The sequence below is a fragment of the Acomys minous genome (genome assembly GCF_964271855.1).
Source record: "Acomys minous genome assembly, chromosome: 15".
NCBI lineage: Eukaryota > Metazoa > Chordata > Mammalia > Rodentia > Muridae > Acomys > Acomys minous.
Window position 1 is genome coordinate 23,932,497 of NC_140497.1, and position 26,519 is coordinate 23,959,015.

Here is a 26,519-nt window from a genome sequence, read left to right on the forward strand (position 1 = left end):
CTCCAGCTCCAGGGGATCCACTTTTCTGTCCTCCACAGGCACCTGCACACACATGACAGATACATAAATGTAAGGAAATCGCTCTCTTCTTTTTTAATTACTTAATCTTTCTAATGCAGACAGAAAAGCTCCGAGATCTAGGGCCTCCAACGAATTAGTACTAAGAGTAAAATTTTACTCAATAAATATCTAATGCCTGTTCTAGGATAGTGAAATTTGAAGGGAAAGCCCGCACTTCCCAATTCCCTGTGCGGAAAAGAGTCCGAGGCAAGAACAGGATTCCCAGAGTGCGGAGCGGAGAAGGAAGAACCAGGAAAGGATGCTGGTCCCAGGCCCCTCGGACCGTTTCTCCGCCGAACCGCGCGAGGGCGCTGCCCGTCTCCTCGTGAGCCGAGCCCAGCGGCGCCGCCCACTCGCCTTTTCCCGGCGGAAATGCCGGGGCGATGACGGAAACCCGGAGGGAGGGAAGAGAAAGAGCGAGAGAGCCGGGGCGAGAGCGCGGAGAGGCCTGCGGGCGGCGGCGGCGGCGGCGGCGGTGGCGGCAGCGGGAGGGCGGGCGCCGTCGGGCCGGAGCCTCCCCCGAGCCGCGCCGCGCTCCGCGCTCCTCCGAGCCGTGAGCCCTTCCCCCGGGCGCGGGGCCGGGCGGGGCGGGCGCTCCCGGAGGCCGCGGCCCGCAGCTGCCCGCTGGGGCTTGGGCGGGGCGCGGGCTTCGCGCTCCGCGGCTCGGTGGTCCCGCCGGGGGCCGGCGGCGGCGGGGGAGGCGGCGGGGACGCGCGGCACGCCGCCATGGACGACAAGGCGTTCACCAAGGAGCTGGACCAGTGGGTAGAGCAGCTCAACGAGTGTAAGCAGCTCAACGAGAACCAAGTGCGGACGCTGTGCGAGAAGGTAGGCGGGGGCGGCGCGCGCGGGGGAAACGGGCCCCGGCCGGGCCGGGAGTGTGTGATGGGGTGCGGGACGCCATCCCCGACCCCAGCCCCAAAAATCAGGCTGCTGCAGTCCCCTGAGTACACGGACAACTATCCTGAAAGTCGACACCCAGACTTGGTTGGCGTGGGGGTTGTTCGCAGGTGAACGGGGTGGGGTGGGGTGGGGGGGCCTTGGGAAACCGCGGAGTGCATGGAGCTTTTGTTTGCAGACTAGTGGGCGTGATGGCAGGCAAACCTTTCTAAGGGGCTGACTTTGGTGGAGGCAGGTGGTGACTGGTCTTGGCGGAGAGTGGCTCATGGGGAGCGATGGTTTCTTTTTCTGGGAGAAGGCAGCAGGTGTTGGGTTTGGAAACAGCGTTTAACTGGCAAAGATAACTGGGATATGTGCTATTTATAAGCTACCGCATCTACAGAAAGTTACTTCATTTTTACCGCCTGGTCTCCCCCATACACACACACACACACACACCTCCCCGCCCCCATAGCTTGCAGGTGATGGATTGAGTAAACCCTTTTTGATCGTGTCTTCTCAACTTTTAGAAGTCTGTATCTATTGATTTATTAACCGCTGGAATTTTTTTGGCTTTGGTCACCTTATTTAAAGTATTTTTTTTCATTCCTCTTTTACAATAGGGACTAAATCACCTCTCTGTACTTTCATGTTCAAGAGTCCCACGGAGAAGTAAACGAGTTAATTATTTCAAGTCATAGTCTATACATTTTTCTTAGAAGTCAGGATACTACGGGGTGAGGGGATAACAGCCCGGAGTGTTTTTCAAATTGACCAAGGCCTTTATATAGTGAATAACTACTTAACAGAAGAATTTCTTTTTTCAAATAAAACTATCACCCCAGCCAACTTGTTTCCCTTGTGTAATTTCATGTCTTAAAATTAACCCTTTAGACGGTCTCTCTCAAGCTCGAGCACCACTGGACTGTCGAGTTTGGAAATTGAATGAGTCAGTCAGCCTTACTGTAATCTTCAAGTACAAACCAAGAAGTGGCTGAGTCAGTTCAGTGTCTCCCTTTGACTTTGTGATAATTTTAGGGTACATTATTGCAGAAGGTTGTACCACTGCTGTGAAAATATAGCTCTTATGCCTTAAACTCTTAGGACACTAGCTGAATCTGGTAAAAGGATTTTTTTTTTCTTTTTAACTTCAGCTTCTCAATAAACTGGATTATCAGTTCGTAGCAACATATGCCGTGTTTAAGCTTACATTTTAGGCTGGGTGGGTTTTCCTTTGTGTATCTCCACTAATTCACAGAGTATTGCCCATCACATTGTCCGCTGTTCCCGTAGGATGGAGTTTCCGGTGGGAGAAATAGTTGACTTCACATGGGCGGGTCTGTGTGTGCGTGCATGCGTGTGTATACATGTGTTCCCATGGTTTCAACCTCCACCCACTGGTCTAACTTTATTCCCATTTTGTAATAGGTTGATTTGTTTTTATTAATTTTTAATTTACACATCTGTGTGCTTAGTGCAGAAGCCAGCGATGTCAGCTGTATCCTGGAGCTGGCAGTGTAAGAGGTGGTGTGCCACTTGATGTGCGTTCTGGAAACTAACTGGGCTCTGGTCGGTTGTAAGAGCAGTACAGGGTCTTAACTGCTGAGCTATCTTTCCATCCCTGTTTTGAGTTCAGCCAATCAGAATTCAGTTCTGCTCCACCCCCACGTAGTTGCCAGCTCCTGTACATCATCTGTACATCTGACGCCTTACCTGTGAGGTGGGGATGATACCGAACAGTCTGTCTTCTGCGCGGAAAGTATCAAGAGCTACTCCCATACAATCCTGACAGGAAGTGAGAGGTGAATGACAAACGAGGAAGGACACATTTCCATCCTATTTCCGGTGTCACTCCGCTTTCTTTGGGAAAGAGCCGGGAAGTAGATGTATAAAGGAGATTTTGTGTGTAGTGGCCCTCACGGAAACTTTGTGTGTTTCCTGTTGCCTTCAACACACACTTTATTGAGTTTACAGCAATGTGGTAAAATACACAGCTTTTGTTCCCACTTGGTCTTGTGAATACTCTACTCTTCCAGAGCCGGAGTCCCACGTAGGAAGTCCCACGTAGGAAGTATGTAGCCCGACGACGACGGGCATTATGCAGGTCATCTAAGCTTAAATCCCTTTTGGGTAGTTTCTTAAAGTTTCTTTTTTAAATTTTGTGTGAGTCTGTCCTGCCACTTCCTGTAAGTTCTGGGGGTCACTCTGGTTCCCAGGTTTGGGCACCAAGCGCCTTTACCTGCTGAGCCGTTTCTTGGGCTAAAAAGGAGTCCTTTGCTTACCTTCCTTTAATGAGAGGGCCTCAGTGTGCGGTTCTAGGACTCTTACATAGGCCAGGCTGACCTCAAGCCTGCCGCTGCCCTCTGGGTGCTGGGCGTAAAGGTGTGCACCACCATACTCATGAAGTGTTTTAATGATGTGATTTTTAGATTTTATTTCTCATACCACTATACAGAAAGTGACATTGTAAGGAGATTGGTTTTCCCCAGAAATCAAATCCCTGTCCTGATTCAGTTTGGAAATTAAAGCAGCCGAAATCAAGTTGAGTGTGGTCACAGGAAAGGCCCTGTACTGGGGTAATGGCAGTAAAGCTCATCCTAGTGTCTGAGGGGAATAGCTTTGAAGCTAACTGTGGCTGAGGCCACGGCAGCTTTAAGATGGTGTGCCGAAGAGCCCGTCTGGCCCTGTCCAGGACATTCTGTGACTAGAACTATATTTAACTCTCATCTTGGGAAGACTATTTAAAAAAAAAAAAGACTTATTAAGTTTTATTCTGTAACTGAAAAACATTTGTGATGATAATGGGGGGGTTGCCGGGTTGGGAGGATGGGGGCGGGGATTAGGGTGCTTGTGTGTTGGCAGAGATCTATTTTTAGTCTTTAATCAGAAAATCTGATACTTATGTAGAAACACATAAATTCTAGGGCTGGGGAGATGGCTCAGCCATTAAGAGACAACGCTCACAACGAAATATATAAGAAAACCATGTAAACTCTATATTTAGCTGATGGTATGTTTCATGGCTCTGGCTTCCAAGCCTCGACATTAGCAGATATTTAAGTTCATAATGTGAAAGAGCATATACTTGACTTCCGAAACAAAATGATGTTGCTGAAAATTAGTTCCTGGTGGAAATAGAACACACGAACTGAGATAATCTATTACTCTCTGTAATAGATGTAACTTTTTTTTTTTTAATGAGTGGCTTTATCTGGGCGTGGTGGCGCATTCCCTTAATTCTGGCACTCTGGAGGCCAAGGCAGGTGGACCTCTGAGTAGAGATCAGCTTGCTCTACTTAGTGAGTTCCAAGACAGCCAGGCTACGTGGAAAAGACTTACCTTGTCTCCAAAAAAGGGCAGTTTTAACTGCTAAAAAAAAAATCTTAGCTGGCTACATAGCAAATTCCAGGACAGCCAAGGCTACACAGTGAAACCCTGCAGTTTGTTTGTTTGTTTGTTTGTTTTGTCAATGGTCCTACTAACCTTGGGAAGGAGGTCTGTACAGCATAGATTGTTCCCTTCTTAGGAAGGGATAGCCAAAGGTTGGACTTGCTTTATGAACTTGACAACCGCTGTGTATTGACCATTCACAGACTTTAAAATAATGGACATCATTTGTCATTAATCATGATGAAAATGGTGGTTGTTCATGTGATTTACAGACTAGCAGTATAGTATAAAAGTATCTTTTATTCGCCTGATAGAGTTGTCATCTCAGAGGCTTTCTGCCTCCGTCTGCTAGGCCTCGTCCTGGAAGCTTCTAGCCTCTGTACAATCTTAACCTAGGCCTACAATGTTTTCAGCCTCTGAGACTTACTGCTGATAAGCTCCCTGTTTCTAGCTCTTTCTGAATTCTGGCTGGCTGGTTCAACCAGCTGTTCTGACTCAAACTCCTCTCCAAGCTGAGTGATTTGCTCTGGCTTCCCTCAGCCTCTGACTTTTTACTCTGCTTGACCTCAAACTAACTCTAGCAATCTGTTGTAATCTTCCGGCTCCTCATCCTTTGGTTCATGTGTCTTCCCCTGTGTCTAGCTTGTTTTCTGTACAGTTGTCCCGGTAAAAGTGCCTCTTCCCCCACCCCTCTCTCTCTTTGCTGCTCCCTTTTTAACTCACCTCTCTTCCTTCATGAGAGTTGGGCATTTACTAGTCTGTCACATTTTTCTCTTAATTCATCACTTTATCTGATACCACATTCCTTCTACAAACTAACTTTACCTTCATTGTTTAGGATTAAGGGTATGTGTATTCCAGCCAGCCAGAGTAGCCATGTTGCTGGATTTAATTTTTTTCTACAGTAAAGAACTTCATTTGAATTCTTCACAAAAACACTGATGGGGCTGTGGAGATGGTTCAGTGGGCAAAGTATTAGTCATTAGAACCTGAGTTTGGACCCCAGACACCCATGTAATAAGCCAGGCGTGGGAGCTGGAGACAGAATCCCTGAGGCTTCCTGGCCAGCCAGTCGAGCCTGGTAGGCGGGCTCCAGGTTCAGTGAGAGACCTTGTCTCAAAACCAGCAGAAGGAGCAGTAGCGGATACCTGATGTTAACCTCTGGCCCTCCAACTCACCTGTGCTCACACGCAAAAATACTACACACACACGTTAAAATTATTTTTATAAAACTGTTTGTTTCCCTTAATTTCTCTTAACCGAGATATCACAGAAATAATTGAGACTCTTCACAGCACAAGAACTGAGCTGTTATTACTCTATTCTTAACCCTCTAAGTTCATTTTGTTTCCTCCCAGCATACATCCCAGAGATTCGTGCACTTTGTAGCTTTCCTTGCCAAGCTCTCTGTCCTGGTCCCTTCTGGACAGCTGCCCGTGGCTGAATCCCCTGTGTCCTCCTCTCATTCCCCTGCCCCTTCTCTCTCCTGCTTATCAATTGACTGTAAGCTGCTTTATTGACATTATCAGGGACATTAGGAGAGCAGTGTCTACACAGTATTGAGACTCTCAGAACAAGGATTGCTACCAGACAATGGGAGGCAGGGTACAGAGATCAGCATTTGAATGACACAATGGCCTTATGCCCACACACATACGGAGATGGGATATATGCGCTTGAATACGTTCCACAGTAATTGTGTGGGGTAGTCAGAGAACAACTTACAGGAGTCAGTTCTCTCCTACTGTGTGGGTCCCAGGACGAGAACTCAGGTTGTCAAGCTTGATGACAAGCACTTTGACCTGTTACCAACTGGCCCTACTCACTGAGATTCTAACCGTGTTGTTGAGGGCCTGATGTTAGCTATGGGCATGGAAATACGTGTACTAGAATTGTGCCAAATGCCAGCACTTGATCTCTGTAAGTTCAAGGACAGCCAAGACTACATAAAGAAACCCTGTCTCAGAAAAACAAAGAAACAAAAGAACTAGCCCTGGGCTAGAGAGGCAGCATAGCAGTTAGGAGCAGTGGCTGTTCTTCTAGACGATCCAGGTTCAGTTTTCAGCACCTACGTGGCAGCTGACTGTCTGTAGCTTCAGTTCCAGGGGACACAGTTCCCTCCTTTGTTGTCCCCAAGTACTAGGCACACACAGACGTTCATCCTGGCAAAACAAACATGCATGTTGCAGACCAGTAAGTAGCTTTTGAAAGTCCTCTTTTTTTTTTTTAATTCATGCTTAGATGAAGATGAGATATGTGAGAAAGATAACATGCTAACAACCATTAACTTTGTTTGTTGTTTGTTTTGTTTATGAGCTAAGATATCCCAGTGTGGCCGAGGCAGGCCTAAAACTTACTGTTCAAGCTAGGCCGGTCTCCTGAGTGCTGGGAATGTGGGCCTGCACAGCCATGCCTTGCTATAAACCCATCTGTGGGTGATTTTTTTTTAAATATTTTTATTTAATTTTTAAATTTATGTTCATTGGTGTGAAGGTGTCAGATCTTGGAGTTACAAACAGTTGTGAGCTGCCATGTGGGTGCTGGGAATTGAACCTGGGACCTTTGGAAGAGCAGACAGTACTCTTAACCACTGACCCAACTCTCCAGCCCCCTGTGGGTGATATTTTAAGCCTTGGCCTCTGTATATGTGGAACGGAGGGGTGTTTGTGGTGTTTGCTTACATTAAAGCGGGACCAGAGGATTAGCATCTTGGTCTGTGTACATATCCACAACTTGCTTTGTTGTTGTTGTTGTTGTTGTTGTTTGTTTTTTGTTTTTTGTTTTTGGTTTTTTGAGACAGGGTTTCTCTGTGTAGCCTTGGCTGTCCTGGACTTGCTTTGTAGACCAGGCTGACCTCGAACTCACAGCGATCCGCCTGCCTCTGCCTCCCGAGTGCTGGGATTAAAGGCGTGCGCCACCATGCCCGGCTTCACAACTTGCTTTTTAAGAGTATATACTTTTAATCTTAGTATGTTGTTTGGCATATAGACACTTGATGTTGTTCGACTCAAAGGGTTAATGTCTGTGTTTTAAGGCAGGTGGAGCAGCTAGGGCTATAGCTCAGTTGGTAGAATGTTTTCCTAGCATGTACAGGGCCTGGGCTCAGTCTCAGGTACCTCTTGTTGGGGGCAGAAGGATCAGAGGTTATTCTCGACTATATAATGAGTTAGAAGCTAGCCTGTCTTTTAATAAAACCAAGCCCCAAAAAGAAGAAACAAGTCATCTATGGGCAAATGAACCAATGGTGCAGGAAGAAAGGCACTATGATTATACTGACTCTGCGGGTTTGGGCTGGGCTGGGCTTGCTGTGTAGCCACAGCTGGCTGAGAGCCCAGATCTTGCTGTTTCAGCCCCCTGAGTGCTGGGATGTAGCAGGCATATGCTACATTGCTTGACAGCCCGGTAGAGTGTTTACAATTGTTTTTTAGATTTATGTATATGAATACTGTGTCTTACGTATTCCCTTGTTCCACATATATACGTAGTCCCTATAGAAGTCAAAAGAGCCTATGGGGGTAGGGGCTGGAGAGGCGGCTCAGTAGTTACGAGCACCAGCGCTTTCAGTGGAGCTGGGTTCAGTTCCCAGCACCTACATGGCAGCTCACGGCTGTCGGTAACTCCAGTTCCAGGGACTTCAATGCCCCCACACGGACATACATGCAGGTAAAACAGTAATACACAGAATAAAAATTAATATATCTTTTTTTTTTTTTTAAGAGAGAAGCTAGGGCCGGGCGTGGTGGCACACATCTTTAATCCCAGCACTTGGGAGGCAGAGGCAGACTGATTACTGTGAGTTCGAGGCAAGCCTAGTCTACAAAGTGAGTCAGACAGAGAAACCCTGTCTCGAAAAACCAAAAATAAAAATAAAATAAAAAGAGAGAGGCTGTTGGATACCTTGGAACTGTAGTTACAGACAGCTGTGAAGTACCATGTCAGTGCTGGAAACTGCATCCACATCCTCTGCAAGAGAAACAAGTACTCTTAACCCCTGAGGCCTCTTGTTAGCCCGGCTGTAGACTTTTCAAACTCCGCGTAAGACCATTTGCCTCAGATTGTCTGTTCTATGTTCTTTTTTCCATGAATTTGCCTGGAGCAGAAGAGATAAGCATTGCAGCAGTTCATTCATCTGTCGAGAAGACAGGTTGTGTGTGCCGTGAAAGGCAAGCACCATAGCCTTTGGATATGTTACAGCAAAGGGCTGGCCGCCTGTTGACAGTAGGGAAAGTGACAGAAGGACTTGGGTACATCCTTAAACCCAAGAATTTGCCTCTGGGGCAGGGGGGTTGTTTCTGGCTGTCTTGAACTCTTTTTTTTTTTTTTGTAGACCTGGCTGGCCTTGAGCTCACAGAGATCCACCTGCCTCTGCCTCCCAAATGCTGGGATTAAAGGCATGCACCACCACGGCCAGTGAAAATATTTTTAAATAGATTAAAGAAAAAAAGAAAAGAAAGGGCTGTCATACTTCAATATAGTCTTTGCAGCAGTAGGTCTGGCTGCCAACTGTGAGGTTTTTTTTTTTCTGCTTTGTTTTTATTCTTGTTTTTTTGACAGGGTTTCTTTGTGTAGAACTCACTCTGTAGACCAGACTGGCCTCAAACTCACAGAAGTCTGCCTGCCTCTGCTTCCCAAGTATTGGGTTTAAAGAGTGCACCACCACTGCCCAGCTACCAACTGTGGTCTTAAACTACTATCCACATTACAGTTTTAAATTTGGTCTTATTTGTGTCCTAGAAATAATCTAATTTCTGTTGCTGCATCATAGTAAAAACATTACATTTTTAGAACTGCTTCTGGCTCCTTTTGTGCATACATTGTGAGTTGACACAGTTGTCAAGTGTTTCGATCTACTGAGTAACTGCATCAGTCCAGGACTGCCTACACGGCTGGCTAAGTAGAATAAGCCCTCAGTTAACATGCACACACACACAGTTTTAGGAATATGGTAATGAGAATATATTTTGTCACACACCTAAGATTCAACCCTCAGAGAAATTCTGTTGGGGGCGGGGAGCTGTTTCTACTTTTTGCATAGGAAAGACAGGACTTCATGCTCTAGAGCAGCAGGCCTAGACACCTCGTCTAAACAAGAGTAGACAGACCAAACGCTGTGAGGACTTGCTTCCCCTTTCATTCTAACTAATCCCAGGCCAGTAGAAGAAGAGCACAGGCTCCGCTGTGGACTCACTGGGCTGATCCAAGCATCTTTAGGTGGAAGAATTGAATGAAAAGAAAGTTGGAGACCTGCACTTGCAAATTTTTCAGAAGAGGTTAGAGCTCCTGTCAAAGTTAGCTTTAAAACACTGTACGTAGAACACTGCTGTTGGAGGTGGAATTGCGTAAAGGTACTTCAGAATAAGACTGTGAGGGTAGGCATGTGGCCCAGTGGGAAAGAAGTGCTTGTCTGGGATATTCCGTACCTGGGTTCTTTGGATCCTAGTACCAGCAAAGAGGGGGCAGCTGGGTGTACTCAACTGGTTTACGTCAGACTGAGGGTACAGTAACCTTGGTTGTTTTACACTGACTTTTTAATTGTTAAACTTCCAATTGGTCCAGCATTTCAGACTGTCCCACACAGGATTTCTATTAAGCCTGGAATTTCTCAATGTTTAGAAACTGGACCATAACTGCTATTGCTAGCTTGCTTCCCCAATTGTATTTGGGCTTCTACAAAGGTATTATTCATCCCAAATCAGCCAGAAGGAGCCTTAAAAGAGAAAACGATGTCCTGTTTCCCTTAAGTGGGGTTGGGGAGGGTTTTGATTGTTTTCTTGTGATATGGATGTTTATTTTCATTTGGAGTTGGTTGTAAGTTATTATTAGTCTTATTCAGAGAGAAACAAGGCTGGACTCAGGGATTTCTCTCGTTTCTTTTTCTTTCTCTCTTAGGTATGGAGATGGGGGTTGAAAAGAAGGAAGGGGGAAGATAGGAATATGTAGGGATGACAGGACAAAAAGTAGATTATTGAACCTGCTTCTCAACTATAGACCTTAACTGTTACTCACAAACAAGGTTATTTTTAATTCATTGGTGTATAATTTTGTATATTGGTGCAAAATGAGTTCAATTTTGATACATTGGTATAAAATTCAAATTCAAGATTATTCTTCACACACATATATTTCTACTCTAATATGAAGTATTATACCCATACAACTCAATTAGATGAGGTTTACTTCCTATATTTTGAAGATGCTATTGTAGGCTGTTTAGGATAATTAAGTAATACAAGTTAATTGTTAGTGGATCAACTCATGGTCATGTCAAATATTAGTCTATTTTCATCACAAGGATATACACCCTGGGTTTAACAGATAGATATGATTCTATAGATGAGGTAAAATAGTTAGATAAGGTCTTCAAAAACCTCAGAGACCTAGAGAATATTGCATATAAAGATGTTTTTATGATTTTAAGGATCCTTTGACAATAAGACAGGTTAACTCCTGGCAACATCCAGCCTACCTCAGAGAAGATAATAAGCATCAAAGAACCTCCTTATGGATGGAGATGGCTTCAGAAGTGGCAAACCAGCCACTGGGCAAAATGTCCTCGTTTCTGCCACAGACAAAATTCTGCTTAAAAGTGGGCAAGCTTAGACACAGACAGAGTCGATGGCCAAACTCTGCCAAGACAGGGTAAGCAAGTCCTCAGTAGTTCCTGCTTCACAAATGTGTCTGCCAGATACGCAGGGCCAGAAGGCTGAAGAAGATGCTCCAACGTTAGAGAGACTGTTCAGGCAGCAAACTGTCTCTGCTATTGTCTAACCTGCACTTCCTATTTACTCAGATAATTTTATTCCTTCTTAAGTCTCTGATGGGGTTGAAGACCGGATAGTTTAGTTCTACAATTAAGTTTAGTTGTTTAGGGGTTAAGTTGTTTTTAGGTCTAGATAGATGTTGTTAGGTTGATCAAGGTGAGATATGATAGATAATGATTTACATTCAGAGTTTTAGACTCACCAAGATAGGAAAGATGTTTTCTCCAAGGTTTCCAAATACAAATAGGCAAAACACTATGAAGGTAACATTTATATAATTCATAATTGTTTCGTGGTCCTTCTTGCTGTATGTAGTTTATTGTATATGTGTGTAATATAAATGTATATGTAAAAGTAAAAAATAATAATAATAAAACTTGCATGTATATATTTGTTGGAGGGAAGGTGTAGGCCACAGCATGGATGCAGGGGTCGGGGGACCGCTCTTGGGTCAGTTCTCTCCCTCCACTCTGTGAGCAGGTCGTCAGGCTTGGAGGCAGGTGCCTCACCCCACTGAGCTGTCTCCCTAGCTCCCAAGTCAGTACTTTGGATTACTACAGTAGAACATAAGAGTGCCAGAAAGCATGTTTGGAGTTAGTAGAAAATACCTGTTTTTATAGAAAACTGAACCATGTACCAAACAGGCTTGTTCACACCTGCAGTCCAGTCAGCCCTTTTAAAGCGGAGGCAGGGAGTGCATTGCAAAAGGAGTTTGAGTACAGCTGTGATGGCTTACTGATCATGGACCAGACCGCTGTGGCTGGTAGCTGCGTTGCAGGAGTTGCTGCTGCTCTGGGAAGGCCTCTGCGGATTGCTTTTTCATTGTTACTGACAGCCAGGCTGTTGGGTTTCTCTCCTGCATTGGTGCTTGGACTTGTCTGACTTGGCTGTGCTGCTCTGCTCTGTGATGGTCAGCAGCAGTTAGGTAACTAACATGCAACAGCAAGATGGTTTTTCTGTTGTAGACAGCCCTCCAGTTTTACTATCCGGTGCGCTGCAGGAAGAAACGCAGCAGTAGTAACGCTGGTGTTTTAATTTTGTTTACGCTTTTTAAAACTAAGCAGGTGGTCCTGTAGGTTTGCGACTTGCCCCCTTTTCCTCATATATCAAACACACTTGAAAAATGGCATTCAAGATTTAGAATCCCATTCTCTGGGCAGGCTATGTTTATTTAGAAGAGAAGTTGCCTTTGTCAATAGCGTAGTGTTAGCTAGTGGTTAGTTTGTCACCTACAACAGAAGACTCAAAGCAGTAAAGGTTTAAACAAAGGAGGAGTTGGTTTCTGTGACTGAAAAAGCCAGGATTGAAGGACTATGTTCTCGGAAGAGCTTGCTCTGCCTCTGTGTTACGTGCCCGACCTAAGCATCAGTCTTTTACTCTTGGAAACAGAGAGCTGGGATTGTCTCTCAGCTGGAAGAACGCCGGCCCAGCATGCACAGTCCTAGCTTCCACACACAAGGCCCCCGTCCACAACCAGTGAGTTTGGGAGGTGGAGGCAGAAGGACCATCCTCTGATGCATAGCAATTTTGAAGCTAACCTTGGCTGCATTAGATAGAACCCATTTTTAAAAATATGTTCAATTTTAAAACTTTGAACAAATAGAACTTATGTTATGAATGCAAAAATAACAAAATTGCTGATGTTTATTACATTAATAAGCTAGTAGGTGATAATGGGCAGGTAGATTTTTCACAAACCTACTTTATTTAGGGTTTTTAAAACACCTTTGACTCCCTTCCAGCCCCCAACCTTAGATAGGAGAGAGAGGTTAGAAGGAGGAAAATGGGACGCAGATGCTTTGCTTCTTCCTGCTGGGTAGGGTTCTTCATTGGGTCCTTTTGGAGGCAGTGCCAGTGTCAGTTGTCAGTAGCAAGTGCAGCAGACAGTCCTCTCTGTCAGTCTCCTCCAAGCCTCCCTCGCTCTCCCTCTAGGCTCTCTCTTATACCCCTCAGTCTTCACACTTAAACCAACTCCAGCTGACAAAGACCACACCCTTGCAGCTGTGGACAAACTAAAGCCCAAACTAAAACCCAACACTTGGGATTAAAACAAAAACATATTTACATTACATAATATAACCGAGTTTACAAAGAAACCAAAACTTCCATTAAGGGAGGTGCTGCCAGGTGAATACTACATTGTAGCTAAAAAGAGCTTCTTGGGGGTGGAGAGATGGCTCCATGGTTAAGCGTGGTTGCTGAGCAGTCATGAGGACCAGAGTTGAGATTGTGACATCCCTGTTACAGGCTCAGGGACAGTCACAGACACCTGTAGGTAGCTCTGAGGGGTCTGACATTGTCATCAGGCCTCTAAGCACACACAGGCATGGGCACCAACACATGCACACATTCCCATACGCTCACACAGACAAATGTGAATAGAAACATTCTTTTGAAAGGAAAAGAACTTCCGTGACAAAGGCAGGCTACTAACAACCCTCCTCCAGTCTCCTGGCTGAGCACTTGGGAAGGTGAGGCCTTCTCAGTCAGGTGTAGGCCAATCCCACCTACTTGGTTCATTATTTGAGGCAGGATCTAAGAGTCTCCTGACTGAAACCACAGGCTGTCTGGAGCACACCACGTGTGAGTGCCCTGTGTTCAGCACACACGAAGTAGATTCGTGAGGGAAGAGGGGCGGTGTCATCTGTAGATGCAGCATCCAGGAGCATTTGCAAGCACTGAACTAGATCTAAACAGGGGAAAAATTAACATTAAATGTGTCTTCAAGCTTAAATCAGATATGAAGAGATATTGGCTGGTGTGCAGCTTGGCATAGAGTTTTTTTTTTAAGTCCTGGCATAGTGTCAACTAAAAATTACCATGGATTACAGTTGTACATTGCTTGAATATTAGGTCATCATTAGGCATTTTGCCATGAGAACGTCATAGTTAAGCCCAAGATTAGTTATAACACAAGAGAAAATTACAGTCGGGAGATGCAGTAAACACCAAGACATATGAGGTTGCTGTGGGCAGAATTCAGCATACTGTGTTACACAACTTTTTGAAGTGTCACAGGAATTCCCTAACAAAAAAGTACATAAACAAGTAAGAGTTATGTTTATATTACATCTGTAATATATATAAGATTGCATATGCTATATTCTTTATACGTCTGGTCACACCATAGATTTGATTTGTAACCCCAAACACATAAGTAACACATTAACCATGCTAGGACAGCTCTGTCACTGGGGTGACGATGGGAAACTCAAGGGCCACTGTCATCCCTGTAGTATATGGTTGACCATAATGTCATTAGAGCGGTGCACGGCTATTTCTAGCAAAATCAACACAGATCAGTAGAAACACTTGTAAAACTTGGGAAAATAAGTCTGAATAAGTGGAGAGTTCATGTTTGTCATAGAAAGTTTGAGACAGATCTCGTTGTCTCACGGCTGGCGTAGACTAGGCTAGTCCAGAACACATATATGTGGCACCATCACACCCCTGGAGCTTCTCATTACCCTCAGATGCCCGACACCCTTAGCTGCTGTTTCCCAGTCTGATCCTCTGTATCCTAAGTGCTAAGCAGCTGTGGCCTACTTTCCCCCTCTGTTTGTCCCTTCTGGGCATGAGAGGTCATCTCTCAGGTGACTTCTTTGACCTAAAGCATGGTATTTTCTTTTCTTTTCTTTTCTTTCTTTCTTTCTTTTGTTTTTTGGTTTTTTGTTTGTTTTTCAAGACAAGGTTTCTCTTTGTAGCCCAGGCTGGCCTCAAACTCAAAGGAATCACCTGCCTCTGCCTCCCAAGTGCTGGGATTAAAGGCATGTGCGCCTGGCCCGAGCATGGTATTTTCAAAGTTACCACACATATCAGTTTATTGTTTTTCACTGTTGGTTACCACTCATTCTGTCTGGTTGGGTGTGCTGGGTTGCATCATGTCAGCTCATGGCTGAAGGGGCATTTGGGTGCTAACACTTGCTGCGCCTCCAGGGTACCCGAGTTCCATTCCCAGTGTTCATACAGGTACCCACAGCCACCTGTAACTCCAGCTCCGGGGCATCAGGTGCCCTCTTCTGGCCTCCTGGACACATGTGACATACACAGAGACAAATAAGTTTAAAAAAAAAATAAGCAAGAGAATAACGATGCCATGGATAATTAACAAATTCTAATTCAAACTGGCATCACGTAAGGATTCCACGGTCTCTGTGTCTTTATAGATGTATCGTTTCCAGTCTTGGCTATTACAGCCGTGAGGCGGGCTATGGCTTTGTGGAGTCTTGAGGGGATGTTTGGTTTGGTTTGGTTTGGTTTTTCAAGACAGGCTTTCTCTGTGTAGCCTGATCTGGAACTCACTCTGTAGGCCAGGCTGACCTCGAACTCAGAAATCTGCTGCCTGTCTCCCAAGTGCTGGGATCAAAGTTATGCACCACCGCTGCCTGGCTTGGTTTATTTTATAAAGCATACTTCCAAGTGGTTTTCCCCCAGATTTTCTTTAAATAGGTACAAAGTGCTGTTAAATGTGTAACAGAATCTTAATTGTTGATTTTCCTTTTTCAACAGGCTAAGGAAATTTTAACAAAAGAATCAAATGTACAAGAGGTCCGCTGTCCTGTTACTGTCTGTGGAGATGTGCATGGCCAATTCCATGACCTTATGGAACTCTTCAGAATTGGTGGAAAATCACCAGATACAAACTATCTATTCATGGGGGACTATGTAGACAGAGGTTATTATTCTGTGGAGACTGTGACTCTTCTTGTAGCACTAAAGGTATGGTTGAAGATAGCCTGGGGTGAGCTTCAAGAATGCTGGTGTTGCATGTATCGTCTTTAGTTTCATGGTCTGCTCAACTTTTAAAGAGAGATCAAATCATTGCATTAAATGCACTTTGTAAATGTATGACTCATGGTTGTCCATAGCTGAACTCTGTGAATTATATTGATTTCGGTACTTACTGTCCTTCACATGGCATCATTAAACAAGTCTGTTTAGTTCATGCCGTGAAAAGCCCACCCACCATTCCTGTGCCTTCCAGTTCTTTCTGCCCTACCTGCAGCACGCCATACTTCTGCTTTCAAGAGCTGAACCTTCCCTCCCCACGTCTGGCGTTAGCTCCTATCTGCTCCTTCCTGGTTCCCCAAGTCCTAGTTGGTTCCATGCAGTCAGTAGAGTTGACTTCTTAAACCCTGCAGCTCTCCTGTAGTCTGGTCTGGCTTTTCCTGACTTCATAGCAAAGAGTTTTCACCTCACTGAATACTTTTATTCCTTGCTCTAGACTTCCATTTATTTTCCTATTTCGCTCCCCCCCCCCCCCAAGATTACAATGGCTACTTCCTCCTTGTTCCTTCTGTCTAGGCTGAACAAGCACTTAGGGTTTTTGGATTTCAGAAAAGTATATATTCCTAATGAGATGTCCATAGTAGGGGACCCAAGTCTAAGGGTAAAATCCACTTGTTCCGTATGTACCTTACATACCTGTCCTTTAATTTACAAGTGAACAAAAGAACTATGTAAAGAAAAGAATTTGAGGTTAAACTAACACAGTACTGGAGAGATGACTGTCCCATGGGTTTCTTTCCTTTTCTTCCAGGTGCGCTATCCGGAGCGCATTACAATTCTGCGAGGAAACCATGAAAGCCGGCAGATCACCCAAGTGTACGGCTTTTATGATGAATGCCTACGCAAGTATGGAAATGCCAATGTGTGGAAGTACTTTACCGATCTCTTTGATTATCTTCCACTTACGGCTTTAGTAGACGGACAGGTAAGTGCTGGGGGATTGTCTTGCAGAAGGAGGTTAAATGTGGGGAGATGTTTACTATTAGGAATTCAGGGCCTGTATTTAATTTAATACAGAGCTGGGGGTTGAACTTGGGGACTCAGTGTCAGGTGTATGCTAAACAAGTGTGCTACCCTTGAGCCACATCCTTCAGTTTGGTGGTGGTGGTGGTGGGTTTCGTGTGTGTGTGTGTGTGTGTGTGTGTGTGTGCGCGCGCGCGCGCATGCCTATTTTAGAGACATAGTCTCACTAACTTGCTCAGGCTAACTATACCCCAGCACAGCTTGATATTCTAAGATTCCTGCCTTAAGCTCCCAATTAACTGGGATTCAAGGCCTGGAGCACCAAGCCCTAGTTTCCCTGGCCCCCAAAAATCTTGTGGCCAAAGAAAATACATGCCCTTAGGTGTGCTTTATATTGCAAACTGTGCCCATACTACACTGTTTCCTGTTCCTCATTAGCAGCTCATCATTCCTGTCTATTTTCGTGGTAACTGCAAGTATCGTAGTGTATATCACACCTTTCTATCAAGGAGTGCTTTGTTTTCACCATAGTAAGGACTGTGGTGTGCACAAGATACAAGTTTCCTGTTTCAGTCTTCGGAGGTTTTGCAGTGGCTGATTCAAATTCATATATAAAACATAGAGTAGGACTCTGCAGTGTTAGTGGGCGGTGGTGCGCACCTTAGTCCTAGCAGTCAAAGGCTGAGGCAGGCGGATCTCTTAATTGTGAGTTCCAGGACATTCAGGGCTACATAGTTAGACCCTGTCAGAAAAGAAAACCAAGACCCTCTGCAGTATAACTATCTGTATTTTCCCAGCCATGACTTTGGATACTGCAGTCATTAAAATGACAATACTTTGACTTTACTTGCTAATTTGAATGAAAGCATTAATTCATAAGGTATTAAATTTTAATTAAAATTTAAATTTTCAAGCAATAGTTTTTATTGGCCTTAAAGTAATGGACAAATAAATTATTTTAGAAAGATAATGCTAATAGTATTGATGGTGTCTCGAATTTTAAAACTTGGTACATACACTGGTAGAACTCCTAATGTAACTAACATACCAACCAACATTCCCCAAACTCCTCAGTCTTTTCTGTTGTGAAGTATTTATAAGAAACAAAGCATAGGGCTGGAGAGATGGCTCAGAGATTAAGAGCACTCACGGCTCTTCCAGAGGTCCTGAGTTCAGTTCCCAGCAACCACATGGTGGCTCCCAACCATTTGTAGTATGATCTGATGCCCTCTTCTGGTGTACAGATGTACATCCAGGCTGGGCACTGTGTACATAATAAATAAATCTTTAAAAAAGAAACAAAACAGGCAGGCATGGTGGCGCACACCTTTAATCCCAGCACTTGGGAGGCAGAGGCAGGCGGATCTCCAGGAGTTCAAGGCCAGCCTGGTCTACAAAGCGAGTCCAGGACAGCCAAGGCTACACAGAGAAACCCTGTCTACAAAAGCAGAAACAAAACATCCAGCATACAGCATTGTGGCAGCTTATCATTTATAAAATGTTATTCCTGGAAGAACTGAACACCTCACAAATCAAGTAGATGAAACAAATGGTAGCCAAGTATGGTGGCACATGCCTGTAATCCCAGCACTTGGGAAGCAGAGGCAGGTGGAGCTCTGTGAGTTCGAGACCAGCCTGGTCTACCAGCGGGTCCAGGACAGCCAAGGCTACCCAGAGAGAAACCCTGTCTCTAAAAACAAAAAACAAAACAAAAAATATGGTATACAGAGTCCTGGAAGTGACAAGCTTAGGTCATGTCTAGTGTTGAGTATATTGGTACGGAGCAAACCAGATCTAAAGAACTGTGTGTGCCTGTGGCAGCTGGAGGTTGATGTCAGGGTCTACACCTTTTCAAGAGACATGGTTTTTCCAGAGAAGCCCCGGAGCCCTGTGTCCCCACCTCCCCGGCAGTGGGCTCGCAGGCAGTGCCGTCCTGCCTGGCTTTTTAGATGGCTGCTAGGGCTCAAAGTTTTTTTTAACCTTTATTGGGGATGGGGAAGAGGATTGGTCTATATCCACATCAAGTTGTCAGGCTCCCCAGCCCATGCTGAGCCACTCTGCCGGCCTCCCTGAAGATGTCTGTAGGCCAAGTCTCCTGAGTCTTTAAGAAACGTGGCGTCTGTGGTGCTTAGGGAAGAATTGAAAACTTAAGTCCTCCCAGATGGACATGATGTACATTACCTGCCTGTAGTCCCAGCACTCGGATTATAGCGTGCAGACTCAGGGCCATATGCTCTATAACTTCAGTAGCTAACCAAATGCAGCAAGCACAGAAAGAGAACATGAGACCAGTGGTTTTGGGAGGGGGGATTCCTATGACTTAAACCTAAGTTACGAAACAAAGTTTTATTTTGTTTTGTTTTTCATTTTACACTGACTATACACTTCTGTAGAGAAACATCAAAGTTGGGAAAAAGCACTGGTGTGATCCTTTAAACCTGTTGTCCTAGCATTCAGGAGCTTTGGGCAGAGTTGTTGAATCCTAAGATAACCTGGGATACATACATAGCATGACCCTGTCAATCAACCAATAAGAAACCTGTTCGCTAAATTTTTCATTTTTGTCTTTGATTCATTGTCCTTAAATTGGTAGGAGATAGCGGGGCGGGACATGTATATTATCCAATTTTATGTCAGAAGTCCTGTAGGTGCACTGTCTGTAGAAAGAGGAATCCAGTGGGTAAACAACATTTTCTTCTTAATCTGTAAACAAAGATAGTACGTGTTTTGCAAGCGTGAAGAGTGGAGTTCGGATCACTCACTGGCAGCCATGGAGGGCACAGCACCCACCTGTGATGTGGTTCCCAGAGCAAGCTAGCATATCGGCAGGCGCTGGTGCAGGTAGAGACCCTGCCTCAGTGAGTAAGGAACACATACATGTGCACCCACTGACGTGCAGCCTGCGTGTACGTGTATCCTACATAGTTAACAGGAATAGAAGGCGTGCAAGACGTGCAACTCAGTGAATAAAGTGTAAGGAGAAAACCCCAACAGCTGCCTCCAGCCACTATTAGACATGCCCTACACACGTCACACAAATAGTGAGTAGTCTGTGGAGGAAAGAAAGAAAATGACTGCAGTATCCGGATATGTACTTAGTACATCTGAAGAAAACCAAAAACCTATTGTAATCAATAACAGGAATCGGTAGGATGTTGCTGTTGTGACAGCAAACATGGTGACAGGTGATGAGGACCCTCTTCCTCAGCAGCACTGTATAAACCACCTGTGGGGGCGAGGAGCCCAGACTGTAGCTAAGTGGCAGAGCTGGCAGAAGGGCCCTCAGACCCGCAGCACCACAGCAAGGAGAAAACAAGAAAAACCCTCAGCAGGCAGGACCCCTACTACTACTACTGCAGAGATTATTGCTAAATGACCTGATGGTGCTGTGCACTGTATTTTACAAATCAGTTAATATTTTGAAAAAGAAAAAGAGCGGTCAAGGCTGATGTTTATAACCATTACTTAATGTTCATTATTTTGGCAACTATACAAACAAAAACTTTTTCCTCTCAATTTATAAACAGATATTCTGCCTCCATGGTGGCCTCTCTCCATCCATAGATACACTGGATCATATAAGAGCCCTGGATCGTTTACAGGAAGTTCCACATGAGGTGAATTGGATTTGGCAGCTATTTTGTTTTGATTTTACGAAAAAAGTGTGGTCACATGTGGGAAGGCTAACTTGGTTAAACGTAAATGCTAATAATTCACGTATCTTCTCTCCTTGTCCAGGGCCCAATGTGTGATCTCTTATGGTCAGACCCAGATGACCGTGGCGGGTGGGGCATCTCACCACGTGGTGCTGGCTACACATTTGGACAAGATATTTCTGAAACTTTTAACCATGCCAACGGTCTCACGCTGGTGTCTCGTGCTCACCAGCTTGTAATGGAAGTATGTGCTTTCCCTATAGAGTTACTTTGCTCTCATGTATGTGTCTGTAATAAGGCTTCATGACGTAGAACGTAGGAAGCATGTTCTATCACCAGGTGACAGGAGGGAGCGTTACTTACTTTTGCAAGTAAGAAAACTGCTAGGTCCCCAGAGTAGAGTTATAGTTCAGTGTCTAAGTTGAGACGAAAATGAGAAAATAGCACCACAAGTTTTTTTTGGTTTTGTTTATTGGTTTTGTTTTGTTGTTTTGGGGTGGGGGTGGGGGATTGGCTTTCCCAGACAGGGTTTCTTTCTAGTCCTGGCTGTACTGGACGCTTTGTAGAACAGGCTGGCCTCAGACTCAGAGACCTGCCTACTTCTGCCTCCCGAGTGCTGCCATCATGACTGGCATACCACAGTTTTTTATGTTCTTTGCTCAAGTTCAAGTGTAAGTATCTTAAGCGAATATATTTGCTTTCCCATTATTTCTCCCGTCTTTACTTGCTGTTTGAATAGCTCCACTATTACTAGTGCTCCACACCCCCATGTATATTTTTTGAAAGCCATTATCTGTTGTAAGCACAGTGTTAGTCAGGAAGTTTCCATTGGTATATTCCTACTACCTAAACACTTGGGTCACATCATGGTAATAAAGTTTGATGTTTTACAATGTGTATAATGTAATCCAAGTTACCAGTGGAAGTAATTCTTCAGATTCTTTTTTTATATGATCTTGACATTTTGAAATGATGAAAGTTTTGTTTTGAAATATCTTTCTAGGCCAGACATGGTGGCACATGCCTTTAATCCCAACACTCAGGATCTTTGCAAGTTCAAGGCCAGCCTGGTCTACCAAGCGAGGCCAGGACAGGCAGGGCTACACAGAGAAACTCTGTCTCGAAACCAGAAAAAGAAAGAAAAAAGAAATATCTTTCTAAATCTGGGCATGGTCGTGAGTTTCAGGCCAGTCTAGGATGGATGAAGATAAATACATTCTTTCTTTCTTTCTTTCTTTCTTTTTTTTTTTTTTTTTTTTTTTTTTTTTTTTTTTTTTTTTTTTTTTTTTTTGATAGATACATTCTTAAAAATACCCTTAATAGGGGCTAGAGAGTGGCTCGGTAGTTAACAGCACATCTTCCCTTCCAGAGAATGCTCAACAGAAACTTGACTAATGTTCCTTATGATTATTACATGCACTTTGAGGTGCACACTGTGGAGTGAAGTGCCCTTGGTACATCTTGCCAAGGATGTTAGAAAGCTGTTCATCCCACTGCTGCTTATATTAGCTGATGACTTGGTTGAGGTGGCAGTTACTGGGTTTTCCTGCTGTGTGCTTTGTCACTAGTCAAGGAGTAAAAGAGAACTTAACCCTTCTAAACCAAGTAGTGCCTTTAAGAGGGTGGACACAAACTTCGCCAGGCGAGGCGCAGGCTAGCAGCATGATAAAGAGCACATGCGTGGACTGGCACTAACCCTCGTTACACCAGCAGTGTGGGTGATGACTGAGTAGAAAAAAGATGTGTAATGGCTAAGACTGGATCAGGTGAGCAGTGGCTCAGCTCTCTGCTATTTCCTAATACCAGCTTCGTGGTTTTATGTAGCACACTTTGGAAGCCAGCTACGTTTCTACCACTTGGGAGGCTAGGGCAACTGGAAGTTTGAAAACACAGTAGCCTAAGAAGAAAAAATTCTTTCTCAAAAAAGAATTTTTAAAAAATCTTAGCAGAATTCATGAGGGAAAATGCGGAGGTTACCAACTTTGTCTGAGAAATTCAGTGTGTACCCTAAGATTTCAGGTGTAGGTTTAAGAAGCACCGTGGTTTCCAAGGTGTCTAATAGAATCTTGTACCTACAGTTTTCTGAGCAGGTGCACAAACTGTTAGTTCATAGAAGGTAACAGATGGCGACATAGCCACGGCAGTGTTTGTGATTTGCGTTCTCTGTGTCAGGTTGAATTATAATGATAAATGGCCTTTCTTGATGTTGCAGGGCTATAACTGGTGTCACGATCGGAATGTGGTCACCATTTTTAGTGCACCCAATTACTGCTACCGTTGTGGGAACCAGGCTGCTATCATGGAATTAGATGACACTTTGAAATACTCTTTGTAAGTAACTTTACATTTTAATGATATGCAATCACTTTTAGACAGAAAAATAACTATTGACAATAGAGTTGGGGGCTAGAGAGATGACTCAGCAGCTCAGAGCACTTGCTACAATCACAAGGACCAGAATTCAGGTCCTGTAGACACCTATAACTCAGCTCCAAAGAATCCAACACCCTCTTCTGGTCTTCACAAATACCTAAACACCTATGTGCACACACTCAGTCATATACACACATGCACGAACAAAATCAATTTTTTTAAAAGAGAAAGGCATAAAGAGTTCTGCTTATAAAATGGTAGAACAAGAACATGCCAGCCCATTGCTGTGCCACTGAGCTCATGCTAACCATGGCCACATACATGCCAGCCCATTGCTGTGCCACTGAGCTCATGCTAACCATGGCCACATACATGCCAGCCCATTGCTGTGCCACTGAGCTGCATACTCTGCCCAAAAAAATAGCTTTCAGTTATTTAGAAGTTAGTGAAATTTTGCCAATAACTTACAGCTGATGGGAAAACATGTAAGAGAGCCTTAAGCCAGGCATTCCTTAACCCTAAAGGTGGAGGCGGAAGCAGGCAGATGAGTTTGAGAGCAGCGTATTTCAGGACTGCCAGGACTACATACGAGTGGGTACCTTTTCTCAGAAAAGCAATGAACAAGAACCCAGAAAAATGTGTCCGTTATAACTACTAGAAGCTTGTGTCATAGTCTTATAGAAACTACTCCAGGGGGCTGGAGAGATAGCTTGTGCTTAAGAGCACAGCTGCTTTTCCAGAGGATGCAAGTTGAATTCCCAGCACCTGCACAGTAGCTCACAGCCTTCTATGATCCCAGTTCCAGGGGATCTGACACCATCTTCTGACCTTTGAGCACTGGCACTCATGCACATAGCGGTACACACGTATATACATAGTCAAAAATAAAATTATTTAATAAAACATTATTGCTGGAGGATGTGACCTTACTGGTACCCTGCTTACATGAAGCCCTGGGTTCAAGCCCAGCACTGTATAAACTGGCCATGGTGAAGCACATCTGAAATCTCAGTACTTGGGAGCAGACCAGTCAGAGTTCAAAGCCAGCCTGGTATATATGAGACCTTGTCCGTCCGTCCCCCCCCCCCAAAAAAAGAAAAACATTCACTGTACATGACAACACATGCTTGCCTAGAATCCCAGTAGTTACAAGTAAAGGGGCATCAGGGTTTCAGAATGAACCTTTACTGGGAATTTGAGTCCACTCCAGACTACATGAAGCCTTGTCTCACCAGCAGCAAAAGTTGAAAATAAACTCATCCCGACAGTTGTGAAGTCTGTGTGTATGCCTATGGTTACATCCGTCCTGGACTGCTTGCAGAAGGGAAGTACAAGTGGGACTGATCCAAGACCACAACATTGGTTCACAATATGAAAATTCCACAGCTGGGTGTGGCGGCGCATGCCTTCGATCCCAGCACTCGGAGGGAGATAGATGTCTGAGTTTGAGCTCAGCCTGGTGTACAAATGAGTCCAGGACAGGCAAGGCACTTGATTAGTGTTTAAATAAAATCAGCAAACTTACCCCAGAAGGGCACTTCCTGTGCCTGGTAAACACACAGACATGCACACCCAGCCCCACTAAACATGATGGTAAGAGACCATGCTGCTCCTAGACCAGAGCAAGCAGAGCCTGTCCAGTCTCACTTGGGCCTTTTGACTGGTAATAGTGTCACAGTCTTTTCTGCCAGGCACTAACACAAACACACACAGGCACACTGCACGTTTTCACCATAGCTGTAAAGTGGCAGTAGTGTCACTTGTAGTGATGTGCTCCGGTTGGAATGCAGTCATAACAGAGAGCTACAGGAGGGTGGATGGGTGGCTGTCTCCCTCCCTGACGGTACTTTATCATTTCTAGTCTTCAGTTTGACCCAGCACCTCGTCGTGGAGAGCCTCATGTGACCCGGCGCACCCCAGACTACTTCCTATAAATTCCTCCTGGGACCTTTCTTTGTATGTGGAGGTATACCTGGCCTTTAAAATATACATATATACATATATATTTAAAACAACAGTTATCTCTGTGTTTCTGTAACAAATTGTGATATGTCTTGACATTAAACCACATCATGGACCAAACCGTGCCACACTATTGATGAGCACTTAGCAGTTTGCACCTTAGGACCCTGTCCTAGTGAGTCAGCCAACTGCCTGCCTGCTCTACTGTAGTGACCATTTTCCTTGACTGGTTGAGCAAAAAGGGTCACTGACTGCCTCATCTCCCTTGCACTTACTTGGAAATTTAGTTACAGTGTTTAACTGGCATGGATTAATAGAGTTGGAGTTTTATTTTTAAGAATTCACAAGCTGACTTCCACTTAAATTCGTAATCCTTTATTTTATGAAATGTATGACTAACTGAAGAAGAGATTCTTGGGAGTATGTTGTCATAACATAAAGAGATTCCCTTTCATTTAAACTAAATTACTGTTTGATGTTGATCTGCATATTTCTGTATATTTGTCATGACAATGCTTGCATCCTATTTGGTGTACTGAACAAATAAACTTTCCAATTTAAGCAAAAACATTTTAACTGTGATGTGCATTAAACAGAAGCATTGCCATTTTGAAACTTGATAGAAACACTTAAAGCTTGTGTTTGGTCGTTCATGTAGTCCCAGATGACTTTGAACTTGATTTCTCCTGGCTCTACCTCTGAGTGCTAGGATTGCAGGTGTGGGATGAAAGTCAGCAGCTGTACTGACACAAGGTGCGTGGTGTGTTTAGGACTGGGGATCGACTAGTACAGTGCTCGCCCAGGCCTCAGGCTCAGGTCCAGGTTATGTGCACACACCTACAGAAGTAGTGGTTATGGTTTACATTCAGAAGCAGAACAAAGCCTAAATACTTGCTGATAATTTTTAAGACCCATTAAGACGCCCATTCTTACATCTAAACATTTCATTGAGTTGTTTGTATAATTTATTCAATTTTTAAGTACAAAATTCGGATTGTCTGCTTTAATAACTATAGGCTAAAAGCTGAGATAGGTTGTCTCCTTTGACCTAGACACAGGACTCAACTGCCCAGAGCTTAGGTATGATGATTCCTAGTCCAGGGCCATCAGCGCCAGCTCGGGTTCGCTTTACCTCTATCTGTGTGGGGATTTTAAGACAAACACCAAGGGTAGGGACTGGAATAGTCTGGAAATTGTAAGATAGGAAGTGTGGGGATGGGAATGTCCTCAGTGGGTATAGACTGTTTGCTGGGCATCATGAAGCCCAGGTCAGTCCTAGCACTTCCTCGTCTGGGTGCGGTGGTTTAGGCCTGTATCTCAGCACTTGGGGAGCGGGACAAAAGCATCAGGAGCTAGCAAGGCCACCTTGGGCTACTTGAAACCCAAAAAATATAGCTTAAGACAGGCTCTTAAGGCAGTGGTTCTCAACCTTGCTAACGCTGGCCCTTGCTAAAACACAGTTCCTCATGTTGTGGTGATCCCAACCACAAAATTATTTTTGTTGCTGCTCTGCTACTGTTATGAATGATAACGTAAGTATTTGATATGTAGATGGCCTTAGGAGACGCCTGTAAAAGGGTTGACACCCCTAGCGGTGCCCACAGGGTGAAACCCACTGCTCTGAGGATATCAGATACAAGGAGCTCACATTCCAAATGCACCACCAGCAATTTCATTCTGCAGTCTC

General features: G+C 44.4%; 1 protein-coding gene across 1 annotated transcript; it reads left to right on the forward strand.

The window, feature by feature from the left end:
• Positions 1-490: 490 nt before the first annotated feature.
• On the forward strand, positions 491-25,402 carry PPP2CB (protein phosphatase 2 catalytic subunit beta). The gene is made up of 7 exons (XM_084760375.1): positions 491-888; positions 15,600-15,809; positions 16,630-16,803; positions 20,369-20,458; positions 20,580-20,741; positions 22,710-22,828; positions 24,732-25,402. Exons 1-7 carry the CDS (start codon positions 787-789, stop codon positions 24,802-24,804), a joined length of 930 nt encoding a protein of 309 aa, XP_084616501.1. The 5' UTR covers positions 491-786; the 3' UTR covers positions 24,805-25,402.
• Positions 25,403-26,519: the final 1,117 nt, after the last annotated feature.

What these genes read in the sequence shown, in the direction of transcription:
- PPP2CB (XM_084760375.1), top strand. Translation starts at nt 787, where the DNA reads ATGGACGACAAGGCGTTCACCAAGGAGCTGGACCAGTGGGTAGAGCAG. An exon ending in CTCTTCTTGTAGCACTAAAG is followed by an intron (nt 15,810 to 16,629) that starts GTATGGTTGAAG and finishes CTTTTCTTCCAG; the next exon opens with GTGCGCTATCCGGAGCGCAT. An exon ending in TACAGGAAGTTCCACATGAG is followed by an intron (nt 20,459 to 20,579) that starts GTGAATTGGATT and finishes CTCCTTGTCCAG; the next exon opens with GGCCCAATGTGTGATCTCTT.